The following is a 15,534-nucleotide window of genomic DNA, read 5'->3' as shown; positions in this document are numbered from 1 at the left end:
TGCCATCCACCTATGTGCAGAAACCCCCCTCCCCTGCTATCCACCCATGTCCAGCAACCCTCCTGTCCTCCCTGCCATCCACCTATGTCCAGAAACCCTCCTGTCCTCCCTGCCTGCCCCTGCCATCCTGTCCAGAAACCCCCCTCTCCTGCCACCATGTCCAGCAACCCTCCTATTCCCCCTGCCCTCTCCTGCCATCCTCTTCTCCCCCCCAACCAAGGAAGGTTAACTTTTCTTTTAAATTTACCCTCCGTCGCCGGAATCCAGCACAGCAGCGAGCGTCAGTGAAAACGCTCCTCCCCTCCGGAGTCCCCCCGTCTGTAGCAGAACAGAAGCTCTTCCTGATTCGTTCATTCTCATTGTCCCGCCCCGGAGGGTAAATTTAAAAGAAAAATTATCATTCCCCTTGGTTGGGGGGAGAAGAAGAGGGCGGGCAGGGTGGCGGTAAGCATGGCGCGGCGGCGCCGTGCCATCCTTACCTGGCTTGTTGTTTACGTCGGTGCCCTGGGAAGAGGCTGACTGAGGCGTGCCGCGCGGGGCCCTATGCGGTCGCCTCGGCCTAAGACCGGCCCTGTCTGTTTGTTTCTGTGAGTTTCTACTAATAGTGGCAAGACAGGAATTTCTGGCGGACACAAACTGACAAGACCATTGCCATGACATCCTAACCAACTGTCTTGTTACAAACAAACTGACAAAACCCCCTGTTGTCATGACATCTCAACTGTTTGTTACTGAGCAGAGGTGTGGCAAGGACACTAAGACCCTATCACAGGACTCCTATGTACTTGCAGGATTGCTGATTAGGTGATATATGAGGTGGTCCTTTGTGATGGGAAGGGTATATAAGTTACTGCTCATCTAAAGAGACTCTGAAATCAGTGTTGCCAGGTGGGCGGTTTTCCCGCCCAATTGGGCGGTTTTCCGCGACCCGCCGCAGGAAATTTTTGCCCGCGGCGGGTCGCGGTTTTTTGGGCTTGTTTTGGGGTCTTTCGGCGGTTTTTTTGAGTGGTTTTTCAGCCCGCGGGGGGCGGGGCTAGCGGCGTTTTGGGCGGGGTTAGTGACATTTTGGGCGGGGTTAGTGATGTTCTGGGCGGGGCCAATGACAGGGAGGCAGGGCCGGTGATGGAAGAGGCGGGACGGGGTTGATGACGGCGGGGTGGGGGTGTCAGGGGCGGGGTTTGACTTTGGGCAGGTTTTGGGCTGGTTTGGGTGGGGAAAAATGTTTCCACCTGGCAACCCTGTCTGAAATAGCCCGGAAGCAGGAGAGTTTCATATCCTTGCCCACAGCCTATTTCCCGAGTGAGATTGTCCTCCCCCCCCCCCCCCCCTTGTAAGAACTAATTCTTTACAGCTAAGAATCTTTCATTCTTTCTTTCTTCCTTTCTTTCTCTCTGTTATGTAACCTTTGTATGACAGTGAGGAATAAAATTTTCCTTCCTATTGTTAGACTCTGTTCTGTAAAATTACTAATGCCAAGAGCCAATAGTATTTCTTGTGCTGTTGCAGTGAGAAATAAAGATTCCTTTTCTTCTTCTAACTTAGCCTGAGTTGTTTTTTTTTTTAAATAAGAATAGCAATCAAACGCAGCCTAGTACAATAGAAGACAAAAGGGGTTTGGGGTGAGTTGGTATATAGTGATAAAGCTGTAAGGGACCAATTCTTACAATACTATAGAAAATTATATAGTAGGGAAGGAAAGGGAGCCCAGAATGAAAAGAACAAATGAACGAAAATAAAATATAGAACTAAACAAAGAAAGAACAAAAAAAAAGAAAAAGAATGAATGAATTAAAAGAACAAAAGAACGAAAAAATGAAAGGAAAGAATGAATGATAGAACTAAACAGAAAGAATGAAAGATTCAAAACGAAAGAAAAAGAATGAAAAGAACGGAACGAAAGAAAAAGAAAAAAGAATGAATAAAAATAAACGATAGAATGAAACAGAAGAAAATGAACAAGAAAACGAAAAAAAATAAATCAAAAGAACGAAAACAAAATAACGAATGAGAATGAAAGAACGAAATAGAAGGAAAGAATGAAAAAACAAGAGAAAAAACAAATAAAAACAAAAGAACGAAAAAGAATGAATGAAAAGAATGAAAGAACAAAATAGAAAAAAATGAAAGGTAAGAACGAAAAAGAAAACAATAATGAACAGAAAAAGAATGATAGAATGAAAGAGAAAAAAGAACGAATGAAAAGAATAACAGAACGAAACAGAAAAAAAGAATAAAATGATAGAATGAAAGAGAATGAAAGAAAGAAATGAAAAAGAAAAATGAAGAGAAAACGACAGAATGAAAGAACGAAATGAAAAAGAAAAAAAGACTGAAAGAAAAATGAAGAGAAAACGACAGAATGAAAGAACGAAATGAAAAAGAAAAGACAAACGACAGAATGAAAGAACGAAATGAAAAAGAAAAAAGTCTGAAGGAAAATGAAGAATAAACGAAAAGAATGAAAAAAGAAAAAAATTTATGAACAAAATGAACGATAGAAAAAAAGAACGAACAAAAAATGAAAATGAAAAAACAAAAACTTTAGAACGAAACAGAATGAAAGAACAAAAGAAAAAAGAACAAAAATGAATGATAGAATGAAAGAACGAATGAATGGAAAAGAACAGAATGAATGAACAAGAATGAAAAAGAATAAGAAATGAAAGAAAATGAAAAATAGAATGAAAGAATAAAAACGAAAGATTGAAAAAAGAACGCATGAATGAAAATGAACACTAGAACAAAACAAAGAATGAAAGAACAAAACGAGAATGAATAGAATGAAACAAAGAATGAGTGAAAAAAAAAGAATGAATGAAAAAACGAAAATGAGTGATAAAACGAAACAGAAAGAATGAAAGAACGAATATGAATGATAAAATGAAAAAGAATGAAAGAACGAAACAGAAAGAAAAGAATGAAAAAGAACAAAAATGAATGTGTCTTGTCCACAATGTTGGTGAGCCCTTAGGTCCCAGAAGGCCCCGAGGGGCCTCAAAGGACAGCCGTGCAACCCCAAATCTTCACCCGCGGCGACCGCCGTTCACCAGGGGTTGAGCCCCCAGCTGTAGGCGGCCAACGGGACTGCTGGAACCGCGGGGTTGACGGACTGACCTGGCTGGAGTCGGGAGACGTGGGCAACTAACAAGCAGTAGTCTGGGTCAAGCAAGTCTCTGGGCAGGCGGCTATCTAAGCCGTAGTCGGGTTCAAGCAAGTCTCTGGGCGGGCGGCTATCAAAGCAGTAGTCGGGTTCAAGCAAGTCTCTGGGCGGGCGGCTATCAAAGCCGTAGTCGGGTTCAAGCAAGTCTCTGGGCAGGCGGCTATCTAAGCCGTAGTCGGGTTCAAGCAAGTCTCTGGGCGGGCGGCTATCAAAGCAGTAGTCGGGTTCAAGCAAGTCTCTGGGCAGGCGGCTATCAAAGCAGTAGTCGGGTTCAAGCAAGTCTCTGGGCAGGCGGCTATCAAAGCAGTAGTCGGGTTCAAGCAAGTCTCTGGGCAGGCGGCTATCAAAGCAGTAGTCAGGTTCAAGCAAGTCTCTGGGCAGGATACCAGGAAGTAACAAACACGGGAACACGGAGCAGGGCTTCGGGAACAGAACCTGAAGCAATGTGTCAGCTCAGTTTCCATCTTTAAATATCGTGCCACATTAGCCGCCCTGCCCTCGTAGGAGTAGCCCACCAATCCGGCCCTGGGTATCGGCAGAGCCCCTTGGATTGGCTCTGCCCGATCTCCCAGGCGGAACCACCAGCTCGGCCTTCCAATCCGGCGCTTTGTAGGCAGAGCTCCAGGGTCCCCGGCTCTGGAAGGAGAAAGACGCCGACTCACGCGTACTAGCGTCGCCATCTTGGGCGGCGCGAACCTCGCCTCCACACCCGGCGACAGAAAGACCGGTGGCCGCAGTCGCCGGCCGCCGGACTCGGCCAGACCCGCCATCACCGCGGCGGAGCCTGCCCCCACGCCGGGGCCTACGGGCCGCTACCCTGCGCCGCTGAGGACGCTGGCTCCCGCCCCCCGCGGTGGGAGAGCAGGTAGGGGCGCGGGACGCGACAGAATGACAGAATGAAAAAGAAAAAAGCATGAACAAAAATGATAGAACGAAAAAGAATGAAACAACGAAAGAGAACGAATGAACGAGAATGAATGATAGAATGAAACAAAAAATAAAAAGCAAATGAATGAAAATGAATGACAGAACGAAACAGAAAGAACGAATGAACAAAAATGAACGATAAAACGAAAGAACGAATGAACGAAAATGAACGATAAAACAAAACAGAAAGAACAAAAACAATGAAAAAGAACAAAAATGAATGACAGAACGAAAGAAAAAAGCATGAACAAAAATGATAGAAACAGAAATAAAAACGAAAGAACAAAAGAACGAATGAATGAGAATGAATGATAGAATGAAAAAAACAAATGAAAATGGACAGAATGAAAGAATGAACGAAGAAAGAACGTAAATGAACGATAGAACGAAAACAGAAACAAATAAAAACGCAAAAGAAAAAAGAATGAATGAACAAAAATACAGAAACAAATGAAAGAACGCAAAAGAAAAAAGAACGAGTGAATGAAAATGAACGAGTGAACGAAAATGAACGATAGATGAAAAAGAATGAAAAAACGAAAAAATGAATAGAATGAAACAAAGAATGCAAAAGAAAAAAGAGCAAATGAGTGAAAATGAATAGAATGAAACAGAACGAAATGAAAAAGAAAAAAACAAATCTAAAATGAATGACAGAACGAACGAATGGAAGAACAAAAGAATAGAAAAAAAGAACAAATGAACGAAAATGAACGACAGAACATATTCTTAATCAAAAAGTCAACAAAGTTTTCAAGAAATATCCGCACCCCACCCCACCTTTTCCCCAAACAGCTGAAAAGCTTAATCAGAGGGTCTTCTAGGCTCTTATGACCCTCTGAAATTTTAAATCATTTGAACAATGCAATAAACCATCAAATAAACAATACAGTGTGACATGTAACTTTGTAGCAGGAAAAGCCAACTCCCAACTTAGCTAATTCCCCTCCCAACCTTAGCCCACTACCCCCCCCCCCCCCACACACACACACACACTTATCATGCTGTGGTGTGGCAATTAAAATGGGAACAATGTTCGGTTGAAAGATAAACAGCAGCAGTGAATCCCTGAGTTGTATTTAAAGGAGAGCCATTAGGATGTTATCCCAGCATCCATTTAATTATAATACTCCTCCCAATGCAGCCATATAATGATTCTATGTGTGACTAATAAAACCACATCATCACATCCTGGCCTCAGAAAACAGAAGATGCTGTCACATGCTAACAGCCTCATTGCTTATTTTTCTCCGACTTGATTTTTACATGTCTAAAATGTTGTCATCAGTTTTGTAACAGGTCCTGTTTAACAGGTTCCTGGATACAGCCAGGTTGGTGTCAACTCATTACTAAAGCATATACAATTCCCACCTGATTAGGGATTTATGAACAATAAATCCTCAGTTTCACAATGTTCAGCTCTTTAGTATAAAGTCTCAAATAACTTGCACATGAGAACAAAACTAGAATAACCGACACATTATCCTCTCCACACCTCTAAGCAAACTGAAGAGCTTAATTATGAACTACATAGATTTTTGGAAGTGATTAGATTTTGCTTTACACATGACTTCATGTAAATATTACCAAGTTTGCACTAATAAACAGGCAGAAAAAAGTAAGAAATGCCAGGGACAAAATATATAGTCCTTTCTGAAATTAAATCAATTTTACCCTTCAAATGTTTCTATTTCAAATAGTTGTGCTTATTAAATGGGAGCTTCCAGAAACATGTCTGGTTTGGTTAAAGCAGTCTGAAAGCCTGCGGCATTAAGCAGTGTTTGTTCTGGGAATTAAGTGGAACTGTGTGACATATAAGCTTTAGTTAAAAGGAGTCTCCAGGGGATGCAGTAGCTATTCCTAAATGAAGGCTCCCCTTCTGTCATAGGTGGCCAGAAACCTTCTAAGGGAAATAAATGACTGAAGCTTAGGAGAAAGTTTACAGGTCTTTTACTATGCACAAACATCTCACCTTCTTCCATTTTTGCATTAGCAATAAGCATCTGTCTGAGATGTTTGAGGAGTCCTTGCCAAGTAAAGCTGCTGTATGCCAGGGAGTTTTCAGACATCTGAGGAATGTTGCGAAGTCCCAAAATCTTCAACTCTACATGAGGGACTAAAGACACCATCAGGTCCCCTAGGGAGGTGGAAAAATATAGTCTAAATTATTTCCCCTCCAAAATGCAAAGGTTCTCTTGAGAAATAGCTTAGAGCAGACGTTTTCAACCCAGTCCTCAGGGCATTCCCAGCCAGTCAGGGTTTTCAGCTTTAACAATACAATGTATGTATTTACCTGTAATGTTCTAAAATTACTAGCCTGTTTCCATCATACTACCTGACCAGCTTTTTGATGCTCTCCCAGCAAACATAAAATGAGAGAGTCAAAAGAAAAGAAATACTTATTTTAAAAAATGATCTGGCTTTTAAAGGACATAATACGAAATGCTATATTCATGTAAAGATTGAAAGAGGAATATTTATGCTTAAGATTTAAAAAAATCTTTTATTTTATATCCTGATTAATAAAACTTGATGTAAAAAAGCCTCAACTTATGTATTTTATTTACAAAACAACACAGGAAAATGAGACCGCAGTCACTAGGTATGTTTCTGGACAAAGTTTTCTGTAACACGAACAGCATTTCATCGGTTTCTTTTAACAAAAACAAGTGTTTTTTAAAATCCCTTTTTAAACTGAGTCACTTGAATTAGTAAATTAACAAATGAGCATAATAAATAACTCAAAATGAAGGGAAAACCCTGCTGCAAAAATATGTTAATAGTAAATTAGTACTGAAACTTTAAACAGATGACTTTTTTATATGGGCACTTGCTATCAACTGGAAGGAAAGGGGTTTAATTCCTAGATCACATTCGATTCGTGGGGTTGCATGCCGTTGAAACAGCACTCAACAGCACGCATCCCAGAAAATAAAAAACTGTTCTGTATCAGATTAAAATGCCACCTGCTGGCCAGTCTAAGAATAGCACTGAGTATAATTTTAAAGGGAGCTCATGTCAGAGAGCTAAACTGGTTCACTAACTAGCTCTGAGTCACAAGAAATATCTTTATCTGTCAGGGCTCTGTGCTGGGACCGCTGCTTTTTAACATATTTATAAATTACCTAGAGATGGGATGCTGATGACACAAAGTTATTCAAAGTCGTTAAATCGCAGGAGGATTGTGAAAAATTACAAGAGGACCTTACGAGACTGGGCGTCTAAATGGCAGATGACATTTAATGTGAGCAAGTGCAAAGTGATGCATGTGGGAAAGAGGAACCCGAATTACAGCTACGTCATGCAAGGTTCCATGTTAGGAGTCACGGACCAAGAAAGGGATCTAGGTGTCGTTGTTGATGATACGTTGAAACCTTCTGCTCAGTGTGCTGCTGCGGCTAAGAAAGCAAATAGAATGTTAGGTATTATTAGGAAAGGAATGGAAAATAAAAATGAGGATGTTATAATGCCTTTGTATCGCTCCATGGTGCGACCGCACCTCAAATATTGTGTTCAATTCTGGTTGCCGTATCTCAAAAAAGATATAGTGGAATTAGAAAAGGTGCAGAGAAGGGCGACGAAAATGATAAAGGGGATGGGACAACTTCCCTATGAGGAAGGGCTAAAGCGGCTAGGGCTCTTCAGCTTGGAGAAAAGGTGGCTGAGGGGAGATATGATAGAGGTCTATAAAATAATGAGTGGAGTTCAGCGGGTAGATGTGAAGCGTCTGTTCACGCTTTCCAAAACTACTAGGACTAGGGGGCATGCGATGAAGCTACAATGTAGTAAATTTAAAACGAATCGGAGAAAATGTTTCTTCACTTAACGTGTAATTAAACTCTGGAATTAGTTGCCAGAGAATGTGGTAAAGGCGGTTAGCTTAGCGGATTTAAAAATGGTTTGGACGGCTTCCTAAAGGAAAAATCCATAGACCATTATTAAATGGACTTGGGGAAAATCCACTATTTATGGGATAAGCAGTATAAAATGTTTTGTACTTTTTTGGGATCTTGCCAGGTATTTCTGATCTGGATTGGCCACTGTCGGAAACAGGATGCTGGGCTTGATGGACCTTTAGTCTTTCTCAGTATGGCAATACTTATGTACATAAGTAATGCCACACTGGGAAAAGACCAAGGGTCCATCGAGCCCAGCATCCTGTCCACGACAGCGGCCAATCCAGGCCAAGGGCACCTGGCAAGCTTCCCAAATGTACAAACATTCTATACATGTTATTCCTGGAATTGTGGATTTTTCCCAAGTCCATTTAGTAGTGGTTTATGGACTTGTCCTTTAGGAAACCGTCTAACCCCTTTTTAAACTCTGCTAAGCTAACTGCCTTCACCACGTTCTCCGGCAACGAATTCCAGAGTTTAATTATGCATTGGGTGAAGAAAAATGTTCTCCGATTTGTTTTAAATTTACTACACTGTAGTTTCATCGCATGCCCCCTAGTCCTAGTGTTTTTGGAAAGCGTGAACAGACGCTTCACATCCACCTGTTCCACTCCACTCCTATAGTTAATGAGGAGTAGAGCAAAAGGTACTAATCACCATGTTACCCTCTTTTGTGCCACTGCAGACATAGTTGTCTATGAGCTAAAGACCACCTACCTTCTTTGGGATTAGACAGCTCTTATATAAGTACTGCCATACTGGGACAGACCGAAGGTCCATCAAGCCCAGCATCCTGTTTCTAACAGTGGCCAATCTAGGTCACAAGTACCTGGCAAGATCCCAAAAAAGTACAATACATTTTATGCCGCTTATCCTTGAAATGAGCAGTGGATTTTCCCCAAGCCATTTCAGTAATGGTCTATCGACTTTTCTACAAATGCTTGAGCTTTCAAGAATGAGAGTAGATTCTTCAGCAGCACTGATCAGATGATAATGTGGATGCTTTGAAGTAAGCGTGGGGGGAGGGGGAGGGGAAAATTAGGTTCTTACCTTGGTAATTTTCTTTCCTTTAGTCATAGCAGATGAAGCCATTACGTATGGGTTGTGTCCATCAACCAGCAGGGGGAGATAGAGAGCACTCAACTTTTCACAGTGCCTCATGGCCAGCCAGCCGGGAATAACATGAACTTTCCTCACAGCGAACGATGGCATGAACAAGGGCATGAACTCAAAAGGAGGGAATGAACACATCCTCCTGGAGGGAATAAACTCGTCCTCCTTATTGTATAACTGGAGGGGATATACGCAACCTCCTGGAGGGAATAAACTCATCCTCCAAAACATAAACTGGAGGGAATGGACTCATCCTCCTACAAGTGAACATGAATCCTGAAGACTGTTTTCCAACTTTCTCCCACGGAAGGAACTTCAGGAAAAAAGAACAGAACCTGAAACAGATTCACAGCATACAGACAATCATACAGGGAGGGCTCATGGCTTCATCTGCTATGACTAAAGGAAAGAAAATTACCAAGGGAAGAACCTAATTTTCCCTTCCTTGTCATCAAGCAGATGAAGCCATTACGTATGGGATGTAACAAAGCAATCCCTATATAGGGTGGGAACAGGTCACACCACGCGCTAGCACTTGTGCTCCAAAACGCACATCCCTCCTAGCAGCCACATCCAGCCTGTAATGTCGGGCAAAAGAGAGCTTAGAAGCCCATGTTGCTGCACTGCATATCTCTTGACGAGAGAGTGCTCCAGTTTCAGCCCAAGAGGAAGAAATTGCTCTGGTAGAATGCGCCTTAAAGTCTACAGGCGGAGACTGGCCGGCAAGCAGATAAGCTGAAAAGATAGTTTCTTTGAGCCAGCGGGCAACAGTGGCTTTAGACGCTGGAGACCCTCTGCGAGGACCTGATAGTAAAACAAACAGATGATCATAGATCCTGAAAGAGATAGTAACTCGCAGATACTGCAGCAGAGTCCTGCGCACATCCAACAGGTGCAACTGCCCAAAAGATTCTGGAAACTCCTCCTTATCAAAGGAGGGCAAGAAAATAGGCTGGTTTAGGTAAAACGCTGAAACCACCTTAGGCATGAAGGAAGGCACGGTCCGAACCGTGACCCCGGACTCTGAGAATTGCAGAAATGGGTCTCTACAGGACAGCGCCTGGAGCTCTGACACCCGTCTCGCCGAAGTAATGGCCACAAGAAAAACGGCCTTTAGTGTCAAATCTTTCTCTGATGCTCACCGAAGAGGCTCAAAAGGAGAAGCCTGCAGGGCCTTCAAAACTAGCCCCAGGTTCCAAGCTGGACAGGGTGCTCGCACGGAAGGCCGGAGCCGAAGCATCCCACTAAGAAACCGTGCCACATCTGGATGAGCAGCTAACGACACGCCTTCAACCTTACCACGAAGGGAGGCCAACGCTGTCACTTGCACCCACAGGGAATTATAGGCCAAGCCTATTTGTACACCATCCTGCAAAAAGTCCAGAATCGGCGAGACAGGAGCCCGCAACGGTATGATCGCTTTTGAAGCACACCAAGACTCAAACTGGCGCCAAATCCTGGCATAAGCCACGGAAGTGGAACGCTTGAGGGCCTGCAGGAGAGTGGAAATTACTATGTTTGAATAGCCTTTGTCCCTCAATTGCGCCCTCTCAATCGCCATGCCATAAGACCAAAGCGGCAGGTGTCCTCCATGGCTACCGGGCCCTGTGACAACAGGTTCGGTACCAGAGGTAAAGGAAGGGGAGCCTCCACTAGCATCTGTCGGAGGTCCGCATACCAAGGCCTCCTGGGTCAATCCGGGGCGATGAGGACCACTTCTCCTGGGTGCAGCTGAATCCGCAGGAGCACGCGCCCTATCAAGGGCCACGGAGGGAACACATATAGTAGGCCCGGAGGCCAGGGCTGAGTCAAGGCATCCAACCCTTCCGAGCGAGGATCTCTCCGTCTGCTGAAGAAGCACGGGACTTTGGCATTTGAACTTGTTGCCATAAGATCCATCACGGGCTTGCCCCATTTGGCACATATCTACAGGAATACTTCGTCTGCTAGTTCCCATTCTGCTGGATCGATCTGATGCCTGCTTAGATAATCGGCTTGCACGTTGCTCTGACCTGCAATGTGAGCTGCCGACAGAAACTGAAGATGCAGTTTGGCCCACTGGCAAATCTGTTCGGCCTGCGCAGCCAGTGCTCTGCACTGAGTGCCGCCTTGTCGATTTATGTAGGCCACTGCTGTCGGGTTGTCCGACATCACTCTGACAGCCAATCCTTCCAGGTTCACTTGAAAGGCCAGAAGCGCCTGAAACACCGCTTTCAACTCCAGGTGGTTGATGGACCACTCCGACTCCTCGGGTGTCCATAGACCCTGGGCATGCTTCCGCTTGCAATGTGCGCCCCAGCCCTTCAGGCTGGCATCTGTCACTACTAGACACCAATCGGGGAGCGCCAGCGGCATTCCTCACCGCAACATGCTGTCTGAGAGCCACCACTCCATGCTGAGTCGGGCCGCAGGGAGCCAAGAAAGTCTGCATTGATAATCCTGAGAAACTAGAGACCATCTTTGAAGTAGGGAATACTGTAGAGGTCTCAGGTGCGCTCTCGCCTAGGGCACCACTTCCAATGTGGCTGTCATCGATCCCAGCAGCTGGACAATGTCCCAAGCTCGTGGGCGGGGCATCCTCAGGAGCAGACGGACCTGATTCTGAAGCTTGCACCGCCTTAGCTCGGGTAGGTATACATAGCCCGAGTCTGTGTCGAACCTGGCCCCCAAATATTCTAGAGATTGCGAGGGGGTCAGGTGACTTTTGGCCATATTGACGACCCAGCCTAGAGATTGAAGTACTGAGACCACTCTGGCTGTAGCTTGATAGCTCTCTGTTACAGAGTCTGCTCTGATGAGCCAGTCGTCTAGGTACATGCCTTCTCGCATGAGCAAAGCAGCTACTACCACCATTACCTTCGAAAAGGTTCGGGGAGCTGTGGCGAGGCCAAAAGGCAAGGCCCGGAACTGGAAATGTTTTTCCAACATCGCAAACCTCAGAAACTTCTGGTGCGGGGGCCAAATTGGTATGTGCAAGTAAGCTTCTCTCAGGTCTAAAGATGCGAGAAACTCTCCTGGCTGTACCGCAGCAATGACGGAGCGCAGGGTTTCCATGTGGAAATGCCGCACTCTCAGGGACTTGTTTAATTCTTTTAAGTCCAGAATAGGGCGAAAAGACCCACCTTTTCGCAGTACCACAAAGTAGATGGAGTATCGGCCGTAGCCGTGTTCGGCGGGAGGTACCGGGGACATGGCCCCTAACTGAATTAGACCTTGCAAAGTCTCCTCTACCGCCGCCCGTTTGGCGGCAGAACCGCATCGGGACTCCACAAACACGTCTCTTACTGGGGCGTTGAATTCTATTCTGTAGCCATCTCTGATCAGGTCCAGAACCCACTGATCTGAGGAAATATTGGCCCACTCCTCGGCAAAGAGGGAAAGACGTCCTCCAATGACAGAAAGCGAGGAGGGGGCCGGTGCACCATCATTGAGAGGGTCGCCCCTGAACTCCAGGCCTAGAGCCGGTGGCTGCGGAACGCTTGTCCGAGTGAAAGGAGTTCCTCTGCTGAAAAACGGGCATGAGAAGTGAACCCAGCAGAACGCCCCAGGCGGTACCTTCTAGCTTCACGGAAGCGAGGTCTATAAGAGGAGTGGACCGCCTGGCCCTTGGAGAAAGGCCTCGGCCTATCTTCGGGCAAGCGCTGGTGTTTAGGATCTCCCAGGCATTTAACAATTTTTTTTTCCAACTCCTCACCAAACAGGAGAAGGCCTTGAAAGGGCAACTTCACCAACCTTTGCTTAGAGGCCATGTCCGCTGCCCAATGTCGTAGCCAAATAAGACGGCGAGCCGCCACTGCTACTGCCATTTGTTTAGCCGAAGCTCTGACAATATCATAAAGGGCATTAGCCAAAAAGGACAAGGCCGACTCCAGCCGCGAAGCCACATCCGAGAAGGGCTCCGCTCCATCTCCGGGCTGTTCCACTGTCTGTTGCAACCACGCCAGGCAGGCTCTAGCAGCATAACTGCATGCAGACGCCCAAACAGTAAGACCTGCAATTTCAAAGGACCGTTTAAGTGCTGCTTCCAGCCTACAGTCTTGTATATCCTTCAGGGCAACTCCTCCTTCCACAGGGAGGGTAGTTCTCTTTGTCACCGCAGTGACTAGGGCATCTACTTTAGGCATAGCAAAGCGAGCCAAATGCTCCTCTCGCAGAGGGTATAATTGCCCCATAGCCCTGGAAACTTTCAAAGGTTTCTCGGGGTCAGCCCACTGAGCGGAAATAAGCTCTTGAATGGAGTCATGCAAAGGAAAGGCTCGAGCAGGCTTTTTGGTACTAGCCATCCTAGGATTCACAGAGGAGGCCGTGCCACTGTCAGGCTCTTCAATAGAAAGGACCTGTAGGCATCTGAAATAAGCGCTGGCAGCTCATCACGGTGGAAAATCCTCACCGTGGAGGGATCATCCAGATCCTGTGGTAATTCTGCACCTGACTCTGGCTCCTCAGACCACGAAGGCCTGCCAGAACTCTCCGAATCCTCACAGCCCAACCACGGGGGGGGGGGGGGGGGGGGGGGGGGGGGGGGGGGAAGGGGGGGGGGAGAGGTGCACCACAATCTGAAGGGGAATTAGCCCTTCTACGCTTTTCTTTATGCCAATTATCAGGGAAAATAGCCTCAGCGGGCAGTCCCAGGCCAGAATCCACTGGGGGGGACAATAGAAGGGGCCTCAGACGACCCTTGAGGGAGAGCTCTTTTCAGCACGTATGCTTTATGCAAAAATAACACAAAATCAGGGGAGAAAAACTAGCCCTGGGCACCCAGATCCCGTCCGGGGCTAGCCGCTCCCTGAATAGCCTCAATTCGAGGTCCCCCCCCCCGGCTCAGGACTCTCCGTCTCTACGGAGGCCGTGCCTTGCGGAGAATTCAAAATGGCGTCCGCTGCCAGCTCTGAGCGGGAAGAATCATCGCTCGCCATGCTCGGGCCGGCTCTTACACCTGTACAGCACGATTTACAGAGCCCCACTGCTGATTTGCGCTTGCCACACCGGGAACAGCGCTTTACATTCTTTGCAGCCATCGCTGAAAACGGCGGGAAAATTCAAAATGGCGGTTTCGCGCCAAAAACGCCCCGATCGCGGGCCCACCCTGGAGGAGTTAGAAAACACTCTTACCTCACCGGACCGAGTATCACAGCTCCAGTCCCATAGAAGAATCAAAGGAAAACATCTGTTCCATTTTTTTTTTTTTTTTTAAACGCTGTGAGGAAAGCAGAGGTAATAAGAACTCTGGAGGCTCAGATGAGTGGGAAAGGCAGGGAAAGGCGAACCAATGTGCCTGCATCCACTGAGTGGGAAAGGACAGGGAAAAGCAAGCTAATATGTCCACATCCACGGGGGCATGGGTAAGGCAGGGAAAGGGCTAACCTATGTGCCTTCAAAGTGAAGCTGCTATAGCCTCTAACACCCCGGCTAACAACTGGCAAGCCAGGAGCCACCCCCAGGCAGATTTCTGATGGAGCTCGAAGAAGCTGCAGCCACCCTGCTTGGGGAGATAGAGAATACTGAAGAGGCAGTGGAACTGGCTGGCCATGAGGCACTGTGAAAAGTTGAGTGTTCTCTATCTCCCCCTGCTGGTTGATGGACACAACCCATACGTAACGGCTTCATCTGCTTGATGACAAGGAAAAGGCTTTAGAAATTCAGTCTGTTGCCCTGAGACAATATCCCTGAGTACCCGGTAGTGTGTCAAGACACATTTTTAAGGCTCCTTGAATCCCAACTGACTACATGCAGTAAGAGCTGTGATCAGTACAAATATATTCTTGGAATACTTGAGTGATACAAGAATGAAAAATACCTAATGGGCTTCTGCTGTAACAAGATGCACCTTCTGTGGAATACGTGGGCTGCAAAACACTTCCCAGTTGATGAGCAAGGACTTTATTGATATCCCTGAATGAGATCTGCTTAATATTCATTAGCTGTGCACAGATTTTATGGATCGTATCATTTTCATGGACTAGCAGTGCATCCGAGGACTGGTACAAATGGGAAAGAGTCAGAACAGAGTTGTAATTCTGCACAATAACCTAGAAAACAAAAGATACAAAAAAAACAAATGTGCATGTAGGGAATTACTAAACCAAAAAACTTCTATTCCCATACATTATGAAACCACAAATAAAATAAAAATAGCTAGTCACATGGATATCTGTTTATCTAAAAAGCAAAGGAGAAAACAAATGTTTACTGTATTGTTCAGGATGCAATAGTTTGAGTTATGATGCAATAGGGTTCCAGTAAAATTTTTTAATCAAAGAAAAAGTAGGGATAGAATGACACCAGGCAAAGAACTCAACAGCAAAAAGCTCAGACCAACCTTCCATGTTTGTTGTAAATATTTTTTTTAAATGAAAAAAAAACAAAACAACTCTACATATGCACAGTGTGTAACCAAAACAAGCAATCTTATTTTCCTTTTCATGGGGTAATAAACAG

At 45.4% G+C, this 15,534-nt stretch overlaps 1 protein-coding gene across 3 annotated transcripts in view; it reads right to left on the bottom strand.

Moving 5' to 3' along the window:
- Nucleotides 1-15,534, bottom strand: part of TUBD1 (tubulin delta 1) — a 60,827-nt gene that overhangs the window by 18,971 nt on the left and 26,322 nt on the right. For all 3 annotated transcript variants that reach the window (XM_030185877.1, XM_030185878.1, XM_030185879.1), the window contains 2 exons: nucleotides 14,894-15,125; nucleotides 6,060-6,224 (listed from right to left, as the gene is read on the bottom strand). In XM_030185877.1, the coding sequence (XP_030041737.1) occupies nucleotides 6,060-6,224; nucleotides 14,894-15,125 (397 nt within the window). The remainder of the gene's footprint in view (nucleotides 1-6,059; nucleotides 6,225-14,893; nucleotides 15,126-15,534) is intronic.

The sequence above is a fragment of the Microcaecilia unicolor genome, chromosome 13 (genome assembly GCF_901765095.1).
Source record: "Microcaecilia unicolor chromosome 13, aMicUni1.1, whole genome shotgun sequence".
Classification (NCBI taxonomy): domain Eukaryota; kingdom Metazoa; phylum Chordata; class Amphibia; order Gymnophiona; family Siphonopidae; genus Microcaecilia; species Microcaecilia unicolor.
This window is presented reverse-complemented; position numbering and strand designations above follow the sequence as displayed.